Source organism: Plasmodium gonderi (assembly GCF_002157705.1).
Source record: "Plasmodium gonderi DNA, contig: Chr09, whole genome shotgun sequence".
Taxonomy (NCBI): Eukaryota; Apicomplexa; class Aconoidasida; order Haemosporida; family Plasmodiidae; genus Plasmodium; species Plasmodium gonderi.
In genome coordinates this window covers 2,217,881-2,239,043 of record NW_021628934.1, presented here as the reverse complement: position 1 = coordinate 2,239,043, position 21,163 = coordinate 2,217,881, and the positions used below count along the sequence as shown (strand labels likewise).

The window sequence follows — 21,163 nt, the reverse complement described above, 5'->3', positions numbered from 1 at the left end:
AAGTATATACAAATACAATTTAGGACGTTTTTACTGTTATTTACAAATAAGTAATAATGCATAATATAAGAAATGTTTGTGAATACTCAAATTTATTTAACCTCCTAATTTATTATACATGGAAAATAAACTATATTTATTTTTTTGTTATAAAGTATACATAAGAATAACAATAAATTTTGATCTATATTAGATGTCATATTATACTGCTATTATCATGCACACAATATAATGAATAATATTCACTTAAATATTTAAATGCATAATTTACATGCGTTTTGCATCACTTGAATAATTGCATGAACGTTATTTCTCCCGCGTAGACATTTTAATTTTTTTTTAAATGTAAGTAAAAAATATGAATGATAATATAAACTATGAATATTTAATATAATATGTGTATAATAGATGTTGTTAATGTATAAATAATTGTACATGCACAATTTAATTTAATATATATATATGTTCTTTTTTAAGTATCCAGCTATATTGTAATAAAATACAAATTACAGTTTTTAACTATTGAAAAGATAAACCCGGAAGAACCCCATTATAATTTTATCTTGCTATGAAAGTGGTAATAATGAAGATTAATAATATAAAAGAATTTTTTAAATCCTTTCTTTTTTTTAATATTGTTTCTTTTTTATATTTTCAACCATGATTTATCACTATTATATTATTTTTTGTTTAGCTTTACAATATTTATTTTTGAAGGACCCTCGAAAATACTTAGAATGGAAATGTAATTCAGATAATCCATTGAATATAAATTTTAACAGACTGTTGGCAAAAACTAAGAATGAAGAAAATAGTGAACAAAAATGTCTAAATATAAAACATTCCGTTCATGGGAGGAATAAGGAAATGAAAAAAGTAAAAATACACGCACCAACATATAAAAAAGTGAAAAAAATGAAAATGAATGAGTTAAATTATTATATGAAAAGTTATAAGGATCGATATGATAAAAGAATAGGATTAGGAAAGCTTGACTGTTATTGTGAAAACAAGATATTTAAAGGGATAGACAAAATAAGTAAACTTGCAAATAGCGCAAATATGACAAAAAGCAAATTTAAGAAGAAAATACGTAAAAAATATGGACTTCGTATTGGCTTGATTTATTTCTTTTACGTTCTTGCTTTATCGATTGGAACTCTGGATATTATAAATAGGAAGTGTTCTCTTGGTATTTGCAAAGAATTTTATGATGATGGAGGTGAATTCTTGATACCATTACTGGGGGACATCTTTGTATATGTAATACCCACTATACTTACATTAATAATTATCTATGTTATGATGAAAATTGTAAAATATGAAAGATTAAAATTACGTAAAGTTAAAATGAATGTAAAAGAATATTTTCATTTATATAAGAACATATTCTAAATTATTTTGTTCATTTTATGTTATTATTTATATCTCTCACATTGTAAGTTAGTATTTTACTCATTCTTACAGACTCTTCGCATATAATAAGTACACTATAATAGATGCATTAGTATCTATTAATAGTATTTATTTGAATATTATTTGTTGATGTTACTTTAGCATATATCATGATTCGTTTTTCTTCAATCAATTTCCAAACTGTGTGCGTAAAGCATTATGATATTTGTTATGTGCGTAGATGTTAATTTAACATAGTTTATGTATGGGGGAAGAATGCTTCCATTGAATATACAAAAATATATTGAAATATATCCATTTGTGCTTAAACTTTAAATGTTTCTATCTTTTTATAAAGAGTTTACACTTGATTAATTAAAATTTTAAATTGATTTTTCTATGTTTTTTTACCTATTGTCTATGTTCTCTTGATTGTGTGAATGCGTAATTTAAAAAATATATTTTTTATTAAATTTGTCGTATGCCTAATTCGTTAATAATGACAAGTAGTTTTATATGAAATCTTCTCTTTTACTTTTTTACGCCTTTTTTTTTCATATATGGCGTAAGAAAAATATAGTGTTTGTTTTCATATAAACTATAATTGTAAAAACTATAAAATTTTAAGTAATATTTTAATTAAATAAATATGTGATAGTAAAATATCATATAAATGACCTAGTATTGGAGGATCCAAGTATTTGAATCGTGAATTATCTATTATTATTAATTTTTAAATATATATTTCATTTATTATTATGTACTGTTAAAAAATAATGTATATTTTTTTAATTCATCGAAATTCTCAAATGTTCATATTTGTACTATTATGAAATGCATAAAGAGGAATCAGGTTTATTATCATTCTTATTTTAGTAATAGATCTATTTTTATTATCTATTTTACAATTTTCTTATACATTGTCTTCTGTTTATATTGTCTATATATATTTGACTTTCATGAATGAGATTAATTATGAGACAAAGTAATTCTTTTTTTTCTATAAAAGAAATGAATTCGAAACATTTTTATAATGATTAAAGATATTAAAATAATATTAACTTTTTTTATCCATTAAAAATTGTTATGTAAAGATTTTTCTTTTTAGTTTTAAATAAAAAAAATGAAAGTTACCGCATTCATCAAAATTATAATTGAATAAAATAATTACTATTTTTTTTTTTATCTTTAACCAAAAGAGATAGTCTTATAAGCGTACTTATATTTTACTCTATCATATCATTGGAAACTTTTATCTTTATCATGTTATATATTTAATATAACAAATTAAAAAATAAAAAATAGTTTAGTCAAGGTTAAAACAAAGGAAGAAAATTAAAATGTTATGTTCACTCCTTAATATATAGAAATTATAAGAAAAATGACATATATATAATATAACAAATACTTCCTGCAGGTTAATCATTTTTTGTTCATGTTTTTTAATGACATTATTATGCCATGATATGCATTAAATACTTGTATTTATTGTTTATTCCATAACATAAGGACATATCTTCCCACACGTTTAAAAAAAGTTTTTTTGTAAACGTAAAATTTTTAATGAAACTCTATTTTACAGTTAATATCAAAGCAATGTACACTTAAAAAGATAGATTCGCAGAGCAATCAATTAAGAGACATATTTAATTAATAATATTTTAAATAAATTAAAACCAGAATAAAAAGTAATACATTAAATCTAATAATAAAAATAATAAATTTATAAAGTTATGAATAAGTAACATGATTACTTAATAAATTAATGAATTATAAAATTCACATAAAAAATGGTAATGCATATATTATATTACAGAAAAGCGTATGTCCTAAATATATATAAATTCTATAATAATTTAGGTGAATGGCAATCGAATGGTATATTTTAATGATCACTTCATTATCCTTTGATTAAAGATATAACTATAACTAGAATGTTTTACAATGCCTCATAATAAAGTAATAATACAATAATGTAATTCAAAAATGTGTGTTTTAAATTTTACGGGAACTTTGCGTAGTAATATAAGTAATTTTAAGGTGAATACACATTTTGATGCTTCTTTAGAACAAATAACCTTTGAAAAAATAAAAAAAAAGAATATGAAGAAATAAATTTCATTCGAGATCTGTTACTTCTTTTTTCCTCTCATAATGCACGTTCATGTGTGAAAAGAGATATGTGTAACTAAAAATTACACTAAAAATGCATAAATATTTGTGTGCTAAAAAATGTTCACATGAAATATAAATAAAACATTTAGTAATTATTCTATATATTGCCTACAACACTTAATTTTTAATATACGTAGCTTAACACTTGATAACAAAATCTTCGTAACCTCACAACAATTTTTATTAATTACTTTTTCATAAATTATTTTAATATCCATATTAAAATAAATTCTACATGTTATTTATGCAAAAAAAATGAATATAGATTTAAATATTAATCGTTTCTTTAAAATCCCTCATTCAATGTATGTAATGTTTAATGTATTTTAAAACATCTAAATTACAAATTAATCTGTTCTTCTCAAATAATTTAAAGCTTTACACATCAGATTCATATTGTTTTTCAACATGATAATTTTATATATCACTCTTCAGTTACAATGGAATAAATGATAGGTAAGCTCTGTGTTAATAAAAATCAATTTTTTTCTGATTTATGTATCCTTATTTTTCATATAAATAAAAGAAACTATGAAAGGATTAAACACCCAGCTAATATGTCTATTGCTATTTTGTAGTTTGGGGGAAAATACTTCGTTCATTCATAACTACATACACATTTATAATAAGGTAGAGTAAGATTCTTTCAGTGAAATATAATAAACCCCAGACTAATAGTAAAAAATATATATTTTTTATTTTATAATCACTCTCTTTTAAAACATAAGAATATATTAATTAATAAAACTTGATAAACTTGATTATTTATAAAGGTTAAACATATTAAAAGTAGACTAAACAATAAATTTAATAATCAATCAAAATATAAAAGAGGAGTCTAAACTTTTAACGAAAATATCATGTGAATAAGAAAATAATTCCTCAGAAAATTCTTAAAAAAACTTTTATGTATAGTTTATTTTATTTCATTATATGTTGCTAATATATTTTAAAGGGTACATTTTATTATTTATAATGTATTTCAGATGTAGAAATTCACTACCTATTTCTGAGTAAATACTATTCCTTATGTTTATACAAAACATTTTGTAGTGATTTAAAACATGATCATAAAGTCATATAAAGGGAACAAATAATTAAACATGTATGTATTTTTTTTTTATAGGTGTTAATTTGTGGAATGTCATTTTTCAATTAACTCCAATTACTGTTTTTCTCTCTCTCTTTTTTTTAACCAAAAAGGATTAAAATTCTCTTCATGATTCATGGTGCAAAAAAAATTTCATTAATTTAATGTGACATTTTACACGAAATTATATATGTAATTTATTTATATATAATTTTTTTTTGTGGCAAATTTTTTTTATTGATCGTCAATTTTGAAGTATTAATGTATATTAAGCGCTATTTTAATCTACATATATTAAGTTATATATATAAAAAGGAATATTTCAAAATGTATAATAACTAAGAACAATTTAAAGGATTTTAGAAGAATTTTAAGCGTACAGCGACATTTGTTTTTAAAACGTCATTTCTGTAATATTCGTTATGAAATACCAATTGGAATATTACTCTGATACACGATTTACAAAGTGGCTATCACTTAATTATTAATAGGCGCTGTGCTTTGTTTATCCTGGTTACAGCATGGGGTATTATGTAATGTGATTTCCTTCAACCAACATGGTACATCAAGTTACATCTAATTATATATAATAGAAAGTCACCAATATATATTAGCCCAACTAATTTTTTTGTAATTCAAATAAGTTATATACTTATAAGAAGTCTTTATTGTATAACTGATGCAAATCCATATAAATTTAGCATCTCTAATATTATATTAATATTAATTATAAAATTAAAATCATAATAGGAGGACAAAAATAGAAAATCATAAAAAATAATCCAAAAAATGCAATAGAAGGACGTATGAATCAGTATGTATTAAGAGTACTATATTATGTGCACATAATAGTAATAATTGCATAGAAAGTGCAATAAAATTGAAAACGTATAATAAATGCTCCCAACACAAATTGTTATCTAAGCTATTTAATTTCCCCCTAACTTTTTTATATAACACTAATATGCAAAAATGTATTAAATTCATAGGAATATATCAGATATTTATAATACAATTTACTATTTTAATGGGAGAAGAACAAGAAGGTATGGCCACAAAAACAGGACAGACCGAAAAGGCATCTGGAGAAGCTATAGCTGCTAAAGTATCTAATCTTTTGACTAAAGTTAATGAAAAATTATGTCCATTTTGCGAATTTATTTTAAGAAGTTATAGTAATTATTGTAGCACATATAAACTAGGAATTGTAATTCCACTTATTATCCTTATTGTCCTAATTTTATTTTTTCAGTACATATGTATCAATGTAAATAACAATTCTATTTAAAAGAAATGTATGTATAAATAAAAAAAAATTTAAATAACTTTTTTATGAACTCATGGTTGTAAAATAAATATAACGTTATATATCTGCTATGTTCTCCATTTTTATATTAGTTCTGCAGATCTTCGAATTCACGTAAAAAAAAAAAAAAAGAAGGTTTACGTATGAATTCTTATGATCCACGTTATGAGCGATCACACGGACAGATGTACCAAGGACAGGTGTATGGTCAATACATGCAACAACCACATATGTTTCCAGGGGAGGGGATTTGTCCAAATAAGCATCGACAACAGTTCTTGTATGAACAGGTTGAAGGACCCAGAAAAAAAAAACGTAAAATGAAGCAATCTAAAGATAATGGACCTAACATGAAAGAAAATAATGATGAAAATAAAACAAGGTCTAAAAAAAAAAAGAAAAAAAAAAAAAAAAAAACAGATGGTCAATCTAAACGTAAAAATTCAAACCAAAATGCACATTATGTAGGATATAATCCAGGGTAACAGAAGCTAAAAATAGAAAATATCTTTGTAATATCAATCACATGTCGCATTATTATATAATGTGCATTGATAGTTTTATTTAATTCATTTTTTTTGTTTTTCGTGCTTATTTAATAAATTTTTTATTTATAAAAATAGTAAGAACAATAAAATAATTCGAATTAATATTATTTCTCTTCTTTTTAATATTAATACGCATCTCCGTTGCAATATGAGTTTCATTAAATTAATGCCTTTTTATATTATTAAATTGAATATATTGTGCTTTATCTTTTATAAAAATTATTTTAAAATTAACCTTGCTTTTATATTTTCTTATTGGTGTTTAAAAAAAATAAAAGAAAACATACACATTTTTATTCATAATGTTTATAAATATAGACGCTATATAATTGTTATATATTAAATTTGTAATTAACTTTTTCGAAAAAAAAATATATAATTAAAAATTTATATATGTGAATATAATAAATAAAATTTCATTAAAAAATGTTATCTATTTAAAAACTAAATATATACATATGGATTACTTTAATATGTTAAATTAAAAAAAGGTCCTAAAATTTTGTGAAATCTCATTACCATCATAAATTATATTTAAACTCATTAACAATAAATTACATGATAGTTATTACTAACAGTACACACATCCATAATAAAATGTATGTTAACTTAAATTATCATTGATATTTTTTTCATTTACTCTTATACTACAAATATAATATAAAACTACTATTTCATGAAATTAATATGTTTCTCAAAAATATCTTAAAAAATGATATATTCCATTTAGTTATGTTCTACAACAATAGAATAATCCATGTAGTGGTTCTTTAATTAATATGGAATAAATAACATTTAAACTTTAAATGGTTATTGTTTACTTATTTATTTGTTAATCTATAAAATATTATATATTATACACATAATAAAGGACAACAAAGTCTTTATGGTGCAGCATATGGTTGTTTCAACATTATCTAGAAAAAAATGTTTATGTTTTATGTTCATATTCCAATATAGACAGCGCTAGACATTTTTAGGGTGATTCAAAATTACCAAAATTATTCATAACATTCTTCCCTATTTATATGGCACTTATGTCATTCATTGTTAAATTTTTAAAAAGGTTAATGAGTAAATTCTCAGTTAAATATGTAGTAACTCGATTCACAATTATAGAAAATTTTTATTAAGACTGTTATTTATTTGCAAAAATATCTATTTTGTTATACAAGGAATGTCTTATTTATAATAACAAAAATATTACGATGAAATGAACATTCATTTCATTCTTGTTAAAAAATTTTTATTCATCATAATTATAGCATATTTCGAAATAATTTTTATTGTAATTGTTATTATTGTGAATTTGTTAAAGGATAGATGGATTAGGATTAAAATTAACTTATCATGTTGTAAACTCATTTTTGTGCAACAATATGAAATGTATAGGACAATTTTTTTTCTCTACGTTATATAATAAAAGTACACTATTTAAAACACTTACACAAATATTAAGCAAAATGTTATTCTATTTCTAACAATAATACTAAAGAATGTAAATTAAACGAAAATCATATATGATTCACATGTATCTGAACTGTTCTCATAAATATGACCTAGTATAGGAATTTCCAATTATTACATATAATACTCATCATCGATTGTTACACACCGTAATATTAAAATAAAATTATCAAATGATGACAAGTGAGACAAATCTTTTAAATGGGTAATACGTTAAAAATACAAATGAATTCTATAGGCGATAAATAAAGGGATTATAGTATTATACACAAAGATAATCTATACATAAAAATGATTAATGAACGAAAAAATGAAATAAAAATATTCATTGGAAAATGTTATACCATCATATATTAGGAGTCAATAGAAACACCACTAAGGTGATGGAACTTTCTGTTTCACCATATAATCTACATTTACAATGAGAATAATATTTTAAAATACGAGCACATACTAAATCTGAAAATTTTGTATGTAAAACTTACATTACGTAAAATGGATAATGAATAATGAATATCTAAATAGAAAATTTTTTTGATTCGTAATTATGTTATGTTTTTAATATTTTATTTTTATATGCTTTAAACTTATGTAATATAACCTAATAAACAATAATTAAATTAAATTCTTCCTCAAAACCACATATGGAAACATTGTAATATTATGGATAACTAAATTATTATTGCGTAAATTAGTTAAATCCATATTCTATTTATAAATATAATAATTTAAAATTATTTTTATAAGTTGAACTAAAAAAAGTGTATCATAAAAATAAAACAAAAACCAAAAAAGCTGAAAAAGTTTTAATTATAGACAATAATTTACATTATGCTGCTTTCACAAAATGTAAGTTGAAAATAAATACCTCCAAATTTAAATAGTAATATTAGAAAAAATTGTATTGTGTATCCTTTAAAATATAGTGCACTTTTCTAACACATTTCTATATATATTTTTCTTAGTATCCACATTTAGTTTATTCATAATATACTTACAAAAATAATGTATGTTTTATATCTTAATTTTTCCATTTTATAAAATTTATCACAAGGTTAAAACAAATAATATAAAGACAATTTGAACATTTCTATAAAAGAAGTCTTAATGATATATACCAATTCTCTAACACCAATATATACCCACTTAATTAATAGACTTTTGCACAGTTATATAAATATAATATGTTATGTTTGTCCTCTTAATAATTAATTTTTATATATTATACATGTCAATATTTTTAATTTATTTAAATATTAATGCAGGTTCATTGAGTATTATTTATTTCACCATGAACAATTTTATTCGTTGTTTAAAAACACTATACATCTTCAATATACTTGTCATTAATTTTTTATACTCACTATATTATTATTTCCTTTTATCCCTTTATATTTATTTTTTTTTAACAAAAATCATTATACTAACAATAGAGTACATCGTTTTTACATAAGGGTATTAAATATATACATGTTTTATTTACAATTGCTACTACTGCCTTTTAGAGGATGATAAGTCACTTTCAATTTTCTAATCGTATAATCTAAAAGCATAGAATCTGAATCATTCGTATATAATCCTTCATCGAACTAATTATAATAATTATTGTGAACCTTTTTTTACGCAAATATGATCCTAATTAAGTACAAATACAAAACTATAATTACAAAAGATAGGGATTTATATTTACTTTTTAATTACACATTTACAATAGATAAAAAGTAATTATTTTAACATATTAATCCTATGTATTAAAAATTAATATGAATTACCCTGTGATAATAAAATAGGAAGAGTGTTGATCCAAGTATTAAAGCAGTTATGAAAGTGTCATGAATTATATTTATATCCAACCCATCATATATTGTTTCTGTAGCGCTCACGATACCAATAATGGACATAGATTGTTTACTGCTTTTAATATCTGGTATAAAAGGTATTACTTCATTTTCCTTATGTCCAATTTTTTCTCTAAGACAGGACTCAACTGTAATTCATATTAAATTATGCTTTTCTATTCGTTTAATTCATTTATTTTTGTTTCCAATGATTCAAGATATTTTTTTAATTCAGTTAATAATTTTTATGGGTTATATTCATCTCCAGATTTAATTATCGAACTACAATTAAAAAAGTACATTTCGTCTTCGTTGCAACATTTATGAATTTTCTCCCTATAAATGATATAAATATAAGTAACGTAATTTACATATGTTTGACATTTAACTTAATAGAATTGTTGCATTTAACCTTTTCAAAATTTGCAAAATAATCATGAAAATTTCTTTCTTTTTTCCATTCATTTGGATCATCGTAATAATTGACTGTACATGCTTGATCTGTGTTATGTTCTAGACTAGCTAATGACACAAAATCAAAAAGTTTCCAAGCAACAGGATTTTTCTTATGTGCACTTGTACCCCATAGTTTTTTTTTTTATCTGGACATAGAACTATTATTAAAAGTAATAATAATCATGTTTTTTTTTTATCTTTATCATTATCATATTTTAATGATTTAAAATTTTTTGCTACCTTATATCAAAGTTTTTTATCCTTTTCATGACTTTCTCCAAGCACACTTATACAGGAATTGTTACCATCACTAATGTCTGCACTATCTAATTCATCATATTTTTCGTATGGAGGAAAATCCGATAGAAACGTGTTCTGTCATTTAAATAGAATATATAAACTTTATTGTGCAAATATATATGTTCATTAGAGAAACGGGTTTCAATTATTCTTTAAATTATATAAAATATACAAATATTAAGTTGTATTATATAATAAAAATATAAATATACCCAATTATTCGTAGCTTAAAGTGTCATAATGCACTTTTTAATATATTGTAATAATGATGCACATAATTACATATATATATGTGTATAAAAAATTAGAAGACTTAGTATATTTCTATAATTTACATTGTGATATACTAATTTTAAAAAATATAAAAAAATTCTCTTGTAATAACTACATGCAATTTTGCTATGAATCAAACGATTATAACAATATTTTACTGATATTATACAAAATGAACCCCTTTAATATTATGTAAATAATCAAGCAATGTTAAGAATATAACAACCCAACTAAGGCGCATTATTGTAGAACAAATTATTATCTTATAAAAATTCATTTTATGCAAACGCATTATAATTCTATTACTAATGTATATAAGAAAAAAAAAAAAAATTAAACTATAACTACTTTTTACCATACTTTTTATGTCCACGTATTTAAATAATCGTTGTTTTTGTACACTTTATAAGTATTGTCTGCAAAAAGAATATTTCTTTTCCAAAAAATAACTACTATGTTGTATGTCACTTATCTGATAATACCAAGATTTATTTAGATTTGACTGAAAAAAAATGACGTTTTAATTGTTTCATCAGATATTATATTTCCACAATTTTATATAGCACATATTTTAGTTTTCACTTCTTTAAAAATATTACAAATTATAATCTTTACCTTTTTATCTGATTCTTTAGAAAAAGGATTTTTGTTAGAAAATTTACATCATAAAGCTTTCTGTTAATAAATTTATAATTATAATGCGATAAAATACTGCTCAGTTATTCTAAAATTTTTGCTTTTAAAAGAAAAAAAAGTAAAAATTGAAACATTTATTATTCCTATTTTTTTAATTATATGTCTCTTAAAAAATTTAAACAAGCTTATTAATTGAACATTTTGAACATTTGTTATGTGTTTTCCAATCCGCAAGATCTTTATATAGACACGATAGTATTCGTGTAATTTAGAAATATTTCTAATTATTTATTACTTCTTATTGTAATTGTTAAAACTTTAAAAATATAATTATATTATTTTCACTTATGACTTAACCTTATTTAAAAAATGTATAATATAATCTTTAATATTTCTTCTAATAATTACTATTTATGTTGCTTACATTTCTAACGTCATTGTTGTTACAATTATAAAAATGTGCCTAAATAGGATTATTACAATATTCCCCAAAATATGTTGACATAAATAGAAGAAAACATAACAAAAAAATTATTACTGGGTATTTCATTGTTTCACTACATATACGAAAAAACCAAGAACATTTAATTTTCCTATAATACAAAAATATCTTGCATACTGCTTATAAACAGCGCATCTTAATGCAAAATAGTTTCTATGTGTGTAATGCCACTTTGTTATATTACAAAATTTATTCGTGCTTATTATTGAATTAAATAATAGAATTAAATAATGATAACTAAATTAGAATTCTCAGGATGAAGGAACAATGAAAGAATTTACATCCGTACGAAAAATAATTCAAAACTAGTCTTAATAATGAATGTGAACATAGCATATATATATGATGTAAATATGGATAATGAAGAATATATTTTTGCGTAAACATAGAAGCAATGAACGTTTGTGTAGTTCATTATAAGAAAGAAACACAAATATGTGATGACTTTACAAAGTATACTTCATATTACCTATAAATAACACACCTGTACAATACTTTTTTAGTGTTAATTCTGTGTTTTTTCTTAATTATATTATTTTGAATAATTAAATTTGAAAATAATATTACCCTATGTGAGTATTTAAAATGTGACCATTAAAGTAAAAGTATAACGTGTTTAAAAGTTCTATCAACAAATTTAATTATTTTTACAATTTTACACATAGATAATCATGCCTTTTCAAATATTACTATTTTAAGTGATGCATAAATTCTTTTTAAAATACCTTATTGACATGTACAAATATTCTAATTTATATTATTTAACCATATTGTTCTATATTCTCGATGTCAACAAGGAAGACACTTTAATATGATTTTACGAAATAGTAAATTACTGTAATTAATGTTTACCTACCTACATAAATAACTTTTTAAATTTGTTTGTTCAAATGAAAAAAATTAAAACTAAATGAAAATTAATGCATACAAAATGGGAACTATAACTGTTTCGACTTATGAAAATAACGGTGCTTTGGACATTAATACATGTTTGGAAAAATATACAGAAATTCTTGCATATATTAAAGAGAACTTTACAAAATCACACGAAAATTTAGGCGAATGCAGAAAATTGAATAAATATATAATCGATAAAAGTAATGAATTAAATGGATGTAATATAGGAGGGGGGTTAATACTTGATTTACATGATGATAGTCAAATAAAGAACATTAAACTAAAATGTGAAAAATTTTCTGAAGATACTAGTAATCCTGCTTTTCATGAACAACAGGATACTAAGTTAAAACGTGAAGAAGGCCTATCTGAAGAAAGCAAAGAAATTGAATCAGAAAGAAAACATGCAGAAGAAGTTGTATCACAACAAAAATGTGGTAAAGCCCTCCCTGTACATAATATATTAGAACAACAACGTACCGGAGAAGATGGAAAAATCCAAATTGAATCATATGGATCAACGAAAGGACAAGTATTGCCTCAGGAGCAGCCTGATGTAATTTTGCATGCGAGGGAAATTGGTACTCCTGAAGAAAAATCACGAACAAAATTGAGTGAACATTCTGGTAAATCTGGACATGAAGTAAAAGAGCCACAACCTTTATCTGTCTCATATTACCAAGGAACTTCTGAAGTAGATTTTTGTCAATATAATACTTCTTCGCACTGTAACCTTGAAGGGAAATCAGGTGATGTTGGGGTTCCACAAGCAAACGCTGTAAAAAAAGGTTTTCTTCAAAGTAATCCACATAGCGATAACACTGCAGTTTTTAGCACCGTTCCCATGGAAAACCTTCGTGATAAACATGATGACATACAAAATGCTTATCGTCAAGATATTATTACAAAATCATGTAATGACCTAACGCTTTCTGGAAGCACTCGCCCTGCAGATCACGGTGATGATGGTCCTTCACAAAAAGATACCGATGAAACAAATGTCAATCAAATAGGCATCTGTCTCGGGAACAGTTGTACATTAATTAATGATACTTTGTGTCCTGACATTGCGAACCTTGATAGTGTAACCACTAATGGTGTCCCTTCTGATGCTCAATGTACTAATTATTGCAAGCCTCGAAGTGAAGACACGGATTATCGAAATTCTAGTAATGGACTTATTAGTATCATAAGCAATTCTTCTAAATGTGATGCTTCCGAAAGTTCTGATAGTATAACTCCCCTTATCGATGATCACGGTAAGATACAAAATATCTCTATGAATCATAATTATTATTTCCCATTTGAGAAGGCAATTCATCATACAACTAAAAATACATAATATTTTTATTTCTCTAAAATGCTAGGACAACTAGTTTAGTGATTCCCTAAAATTGAAGCAGATATTCTAGAATTTTCTAATATAATTACGCCTAATAATTAATGTCTTTTTGCAGGTGATCAAGAAGCTAGTACCTCTGATATTAATAAGCCTCTTCAACAAGAAAAACATCCAGTAAATAACAGTTATATGGGCGTAATAAACAAATCTACAGTAGCCAGTGATGAATCTCATTCTAATCAGGTAGATAATATAGGTCAGCAAAAACATATACTTTGCGCGAATTTACATAATATTTCATAGTAACGTGTGCATAACTTGGCACCATCTAAATTATGCTGCCATATTGAACATATTGTATATTTAAAAGAATTAATTTCGCACCAAAGAATTATAACACATAAAAGTTATTCATATGAACATCAAAAATTATTTACTTTTGGCATGTCATAAAATACACTTCGGACAACATTTAATGGAATTGCAGCTACAGCGAATTCGGATACTACTGGAGTAGTTATTATTGAACCAAATGAATCTAACGGAGAAAATAAAGTAGTTTCATATAAAAAGTATATCCTAATGATTTTAGTGCCACTCGCAATTATCTTGTTATTGGCATTTCTTATAAAAGTAAGCTAAGACATTTCGTGTTATACCCAATACAAATATCTTTTAAGTGTTTAGGTTTATTAAATCAGATTATAATAAACACTTTTCTCTATACAGTACACCCCACTACGAATGATTTTTATAAAGAAAAACAGGACTAATCGAAAACCGATGAATCAAAAATTACAAAAGGTACTATTAAAACCCTCGGCTGAAAAAGAAAGACAGTTTCAATTTTCATATAGCTATTTTGAATATTAAGTATAATGATAAATATAATCTTTTTAAAAATAATTAACAGATGTACATTAAGTATTTGTTATATGTAAATTATTAATTTTATTTTAATAATATGTATTTAACTCTTTTTTCGTATTATTTAATGTAAATATATAAATATTATCATTAATAAATTTTTATTTATAAAAAGTATTATTTCTTACATCTCAGGCAATATAATTACAATCACACAAAAATAACGTAGATACTCATTTTATTAATTTTTTTTTGTAAATTTATCTATGTTCTGATATCTTTTTAGAAATTTATGTGATAAAATATTTTTTTTTTAGTAAATATATATATATTTCCACTTAAACGAAATTTTGATAACCATTTCTTCTAGTTACAATTATTTTTGTTAATATAAACCTAAAATGTAGCAAAAATATATTTATTTTTTGTAATATATTTAAAGTCTATTTTTTGTTCTATTAACTTAAACTAAATAAATATTCTTTAACGTGTCCTTATATTTTAGTTTATTTCACACAATCAGTTATATTATATGACTTTATTATTTTTCTATACAATGGAAAAACAAGTTATAGCCGATTATTTATTGGGTAAGAATGAAAATTACACTTGTAATATGAACAATATATCGTATACATACATCCAAATATTAAAATAATTAAAAATTATGCGTACTTTTTTCAAAACTGCTAAAATTAAACAACGAGAGGTAGATATTAATAAATCTATTAAGAAATTGTGTGCTGAATGTAAAAACATGTATTTATATAATATAGTAATAAATAATCAAAAATGTGGAATTATAAATTCTGTAACAATAAATTGAAATATAATTTTAAGGAATATTATATGTAGTATGTATTAAAGCGTAAAAAATATTAATGTCACAGTAAATATTTAATAATATGTAATGCGAATTATTTAAAAATTTAAATGATACTATGAAAACAGAAAAATATACAACCCATATTCATATTATTTTTTCTTCATCATATTTATTTTACAGTAACTCCATATCACAATAAACGAACTATATTATGAGCACTGTTATAGAATTCATCGTGATCCTCATGATTTAATTTATTCTTTCATAGATTAACTTTCTAAAACCATAAAAAATAATATATATATTAATTCTTTATACCTATTACAATTTAAAATAATTCAAGTGGATATATTATTTAGAAATATACAATATTATTAGTAGTTCTTAAATAGTTTTCCAGAAAAGTATCTATTTATATATTTTCTAATATTTATGTATTAATTAAAAAAATATTCATTTACACTAAAATATGATAGCAGTATTGAATAAAAGAAGAAATAAAATGCATTGTGTTATGAAATTCATGTAATACTCATACTTTTAGTATTACAAAGTGGATATGTGTATTCAGACATAAATGCTATTCTCTTAAGATTTTATAAACTAATAATATATATTAGAAAATGATGTATTTAAAGATTCCTCTTCATTTTTTAAATTTCAAAATAATATTATTATCTTTATAAATAACGTAGTTAAAATTTTATGTATGTATTATCCTTAATAAATTCATCAATTTACAAGATCTCAATGAAAAAGCAATATATGAAAATGAGATATTAAATGCTACAATAAATTTATTTATAATATTATATTCATTTATTAACACTTCTATAATTCTTACAGCTGTATTATATTTTTAGGTGTTATATATATATATATATTACAATTGGAATAATGATGAATATATAAAGTTATAAAAAATATTACTTTCTTCATTTATTGTGTATAAAAAATCTTTCACTACTATGTCATGGCATTAATCATATTAACTTATTGAATACACATTCGATATATCATGTTCAAATTCATTGACGTGTTTATCCTCAGAATTCTGGTTATTCAATTGATTTCCACAAATTATATATATATAAACTATTTTTCATGATATATATAATTATTATTATAATTTTTGAAAATACAAATCAGCGAAAAACACTATTTATGGATAAATAGTGTAAAAGAGATAAAATATAAATACCATAAAAAAATGTACTTATCTGCGTATGTTAATCATATTATTAGGAAAGTATATAATTGAGTACAATTTTAAAATAAAAAGAAATATTTTTTTATAAGGGTTAACCAAAATAATAAAGAGAAAATTTAAGTAATATTTAATATATAAAGTATTAATGGAGAAATTATTGTAATTCATAAGCAACAAAAAAAAAATTTTATATGTTTAAGAAATGATTTGGTACTATTGGCTAAGATGTGTATAAAAAAAAAAAAAAAAAACTAACAATACTTATTAAATTACAATATGTATTAAATTTTAGATAAAACATAAAAAGATTTATCAATATTCTGAAGAATATATTCTTTTGGAAAAAATAAATAAAAGAGGAATTAAAATTTTTTTTTATACTTTTCCTGATTTTCTCAATTTATAGTAACATAAAGGGTCAATTAAGAAATATATATTTGTTAATAGTAAAAGATCGTTATGTATAATATTATGATTTTTATAAGTAAGAAAAATTAATTACCTGATAAAAACAATAAATTATGAATGTTCAACAGGAATTAAGCATAATTTATACACTTAATATAATTATATATTATTATGTGTTCTACCATTATTAAGAAAAAAAAATATTCTATATATATTATTTTCCCATTTTAATAGAGGTAATATTACTTATTCACTAGATAAATTATTAATGAAATAATTATGAACCAAGTATAATTCAATATATCATAACATTATGTTTTGGAAAGAACATTTAATAATTGATGTATAATATCACATATTATTATTTTTATTATAAGTTATTTTATACACCATTTCTACATATGTATTTATACACGAGACATAATATTTAATAAGTTTAATTAATATCATAACCTTAATAATTATTTATATATTTTCTATTTCATCATTTATAGAAATAACTAAGAGTTATTATTAATAAAATTTATACATTATGTTTAAAAAGGGTATCTATATGAAACAAGATATATCTATATATCCTTTTATAAAATTCATGAAATACTTAATAAATAATGTTTATGCAGAAAAAAGCATATTTATTTAAAAATAGGTTTTATCATAATATAACATAACAATTATATGTTAGACTCCTTATATAATCATGTACTCTCTAAGATTATTGTACAGAAAAAACACATAGGTTATTAATATTACATATTATACAAAAGGTATGTTATGAAACTATCTGTAATTTAATGCACAATTAAATGAGAACATATATCAATAAATCGATATCCTTCAAAATAAAAAATATTTATACACATATCACATTTTAAATGATGTTATAAGATAGGTATTTAAACAATAGAATTTAGCAAATTAAAATATAGACCCATGCTTTCACAATAAAAAATAATACGTTAACTTTGTAAAATGATATTTTAATTTACAATATTATTAAACATTCTATTTTAATACTTTTTTTTTTTTGACCATAGACATTTATTCTATTTTTCAGAGCTTTAATTAATTATTTCGAAACATATATACTATGAACATAAATAGATGATAAAAATATTCATTTAAATTAGATTTTTGCTAAATTAAATATGTATTATATCTCATAAAACCTTTTTCTTCTTATATATTTTATATTTATTTAAAAGGATAATTATTTATTTTGTTTAATATATAACACCCTATATATGCCTTCTTCTACAGAAAGTGATAGAATAGTACTTAATTATCATTATACATTATAGTTATAATTATTTTGGTATTAAATTTTTATTTTTTCCATAATTATATATATCATTCAAGAATAATTGAATATACTTGCTAATATTATTTATTGTTTTTATTTCTTTATAGTACATATATATTGATTTATTTGATGAAAAGAAGAAAAGTTATGAAAACTATACAGAGAGCCCTAATAGAGACTCTATAAATGATTATTGTAAAATAGATGAACTGCTGTGTATTGGAATAAATAATTTTTCTGAAAATTGTCCAAAAATTGTTAATTGTTTATATGATCAAAGAGAAATTTAAGAAAGTATTAAAGATGAAGATTATATATACTTGCATTATTGGTTATATGATAAATATTATAAAGAAGAAAGAGATTATGGCCATATAAAAATTCTCTATGAAGGATATTTGCAAGCACATGCAAATATTACCTTGTCTATATGTAATTATTATAAAAGTAACGTAACAAACGTTGTATTAGAAAAACTGAAAGATATATATATTATGTACACCGAATTTAATAATATAAAAAATAACGAAGTGTATTCCAACGAAGATAAATGTCAGTGTGCCAATAAGTGCTTAGTTATATATAATAAACACAAGGGTGCATGTAAATCTAATAATGACAAAGTCTTTTGTACCGCATTAATAAAAAGTATAGAAGAATATAATACACAAATGAAAAATGTAATAGGTAATGATAATACACCAAAATGGTTATCTTTATTCCCAAAAAATAGTACATAATTTCATATAATTATTCCAATTGTTCGAGCATTAGTCATACCCCTTTTTATATTTATTTCGTATAAGGTTATTTATAATATAATATCTATATATATATTTATACTATAAAACAATTAATCTGAATAATTTTAATAAATAATTTTTTATCTTATTAAATAATATTTTTAACGCATAAACAACTTTTACTACGAACTAGTTTACCATTTTTGGATCATGCTTGCGAAACGTAATAATACGAAAAAGAAAATTGTTGAATAATATACATAAAGAATAAAATATGCCAGAATCATCTGGAATGTCAAGTAATAGTTCAAGAAATAGGAAGTATACTCTGTTATATAGTACTGTCTAGTTTTATGAATAATTGTATAGTTCAAAGGAAATGTTGCTCTTAAAAAACACATATAATATTGTGAGAAAGTAATGTCGAGGATATTTTTATTAATAACGCCTTATAAAAATGAAATAATTCTTATAAAATAATCCAAATATATATTAATTATACGACTTAATATAATAATATACAAAATTTATTTGACAAATATATTAATAATAAATAAAAATACTGTGAACAAAATTCTACGTTTTTATGTTCAATATAGTGTAGCCATCATGGGCAGTGTATTTTTAAGACATGGAAACACATATTTTATATAAATTAATAATGTAATACATATGCTAACTAAATAATGTATATTGTAAGGTAACAATTTAAATTGATAGTTTTATTGAAATTGTAATTTTTTTACATAAGCATCATTGTATTTTATAAAATAATATTAATGTTAACTATACTCCTAAATATTAAACACACATGATGCATTATTTTTACTATTATTTCTTTTTTTTTCTAGTACTATTATATTTCTTGACACAAGCACATTATGTGATCATATGTTAATATATTAACATATGTAATTTAATTTCATAAATGTTTTATTAGTATCTATATTGACATAAATTATTACTTATAATTTTTATGTTAAATCTTTTTTCATTCATTAATATGAGATATTTTACTACATGTTTTCCTTTCTTACAATTTGTTTTTTTTATATTTTTATGCTAAGTGTTATGCATGCATATATGTATAAAATATTTTTTTTGTTTTGAAATAATGTATAATTTATACTTTTTTTTCTTTACACATTTTCATATATTCGCATTAAAATATAAACATATGATATATATAAATATATTTAAGATGATTTCAGCTAAAAATTAGCATATTAATAATAATTACATCGTTCCTTTTTGAATTGTAAACTAATTACCATTTTGTAATGACATTGAAGCTACTTTCAAATTTTATTTTTGTGGAAATATATCAGTAAATATTAACGTGATTTAAATGAAACAGATATAAACATAATCATTTTTTAAGTCTAATTATTGCATGCAAGAAAATATTTTTTCTATGTTATATATTCCATTCTTTTATATATTCAAAATTATATAAGTTAACTGTTTTTAGTATTTATATATAATAATGGTTTTATTCAAATTTCCTTTTTATACATGATTAATTAATGCTTATTTCCACATACTAATATATGAATAATAATATATTATTATAAAACTAAC

The 21,163-nt window shown here is 22.2% G+C and overlaps 3 protein-coding genes across 3 annotated transcripts; all 3 read left to right on the top strand.

Annotated features, from left to right (window-relative positions):
* Positions 1-395: 395 nt before the first annotated feature.
* On the top strand, positions 396-1,546 carry PGO_094470 (variable surface protein; the record flags this gene model as incomplete). Its single annotated transcript, XM_028688034.1, has 3 exons — positions 396-419; positions 718-1,344; positions 1,448-1,546. 3 exons carry the CDS (start codon positions 396-398, stop codon positions 1,544-1,546), a joined length of 750 nt encoding a protein of 249 aa, XP_028543835.1.
* Positions 1,547-5,466: 3,920 nt separating this feature from the next.
* PGO_094460 (hypothetical protein) lies at positions 5,467-6,857 on the top strand (the record flags this gene model as incomplete). Its single annotated transcript, XM_028688033.1, has 4 exons — positions 5,467-5,511; positions 5,586-5,927; positions 6,059-6,430; positions 6,525-6,857. The coding sequence occupies 4 exons, from the start codon at positions 5,467-5,469 to the stop codon at positions 6,855-6,857; spliced, it is 1,092 nt and encodes a 363-aa protein (XP_028543834.1).
* A 6,039-nt stretch (positions 6,858-12,896) lies between these two features.
* Positions 12,897-14,225, top strand: PGO_094450 (hypothetical protein; the record flags this gene model as incomplete). The annotated part of the gene is made up of 1 exon (XM_028688032.1): positions 12,897-14,225. The coding sequence occupies one exon, from the start codon at positions 12,897-12,899 to the stop codon at positions 14,223-14,225; it is 1,329 nt and encodes a 442-aa protein (XP_028543833.1).
* Between the last annotated feature and the right edge of the window lie 6,938 nt (positions 14,226-21,163).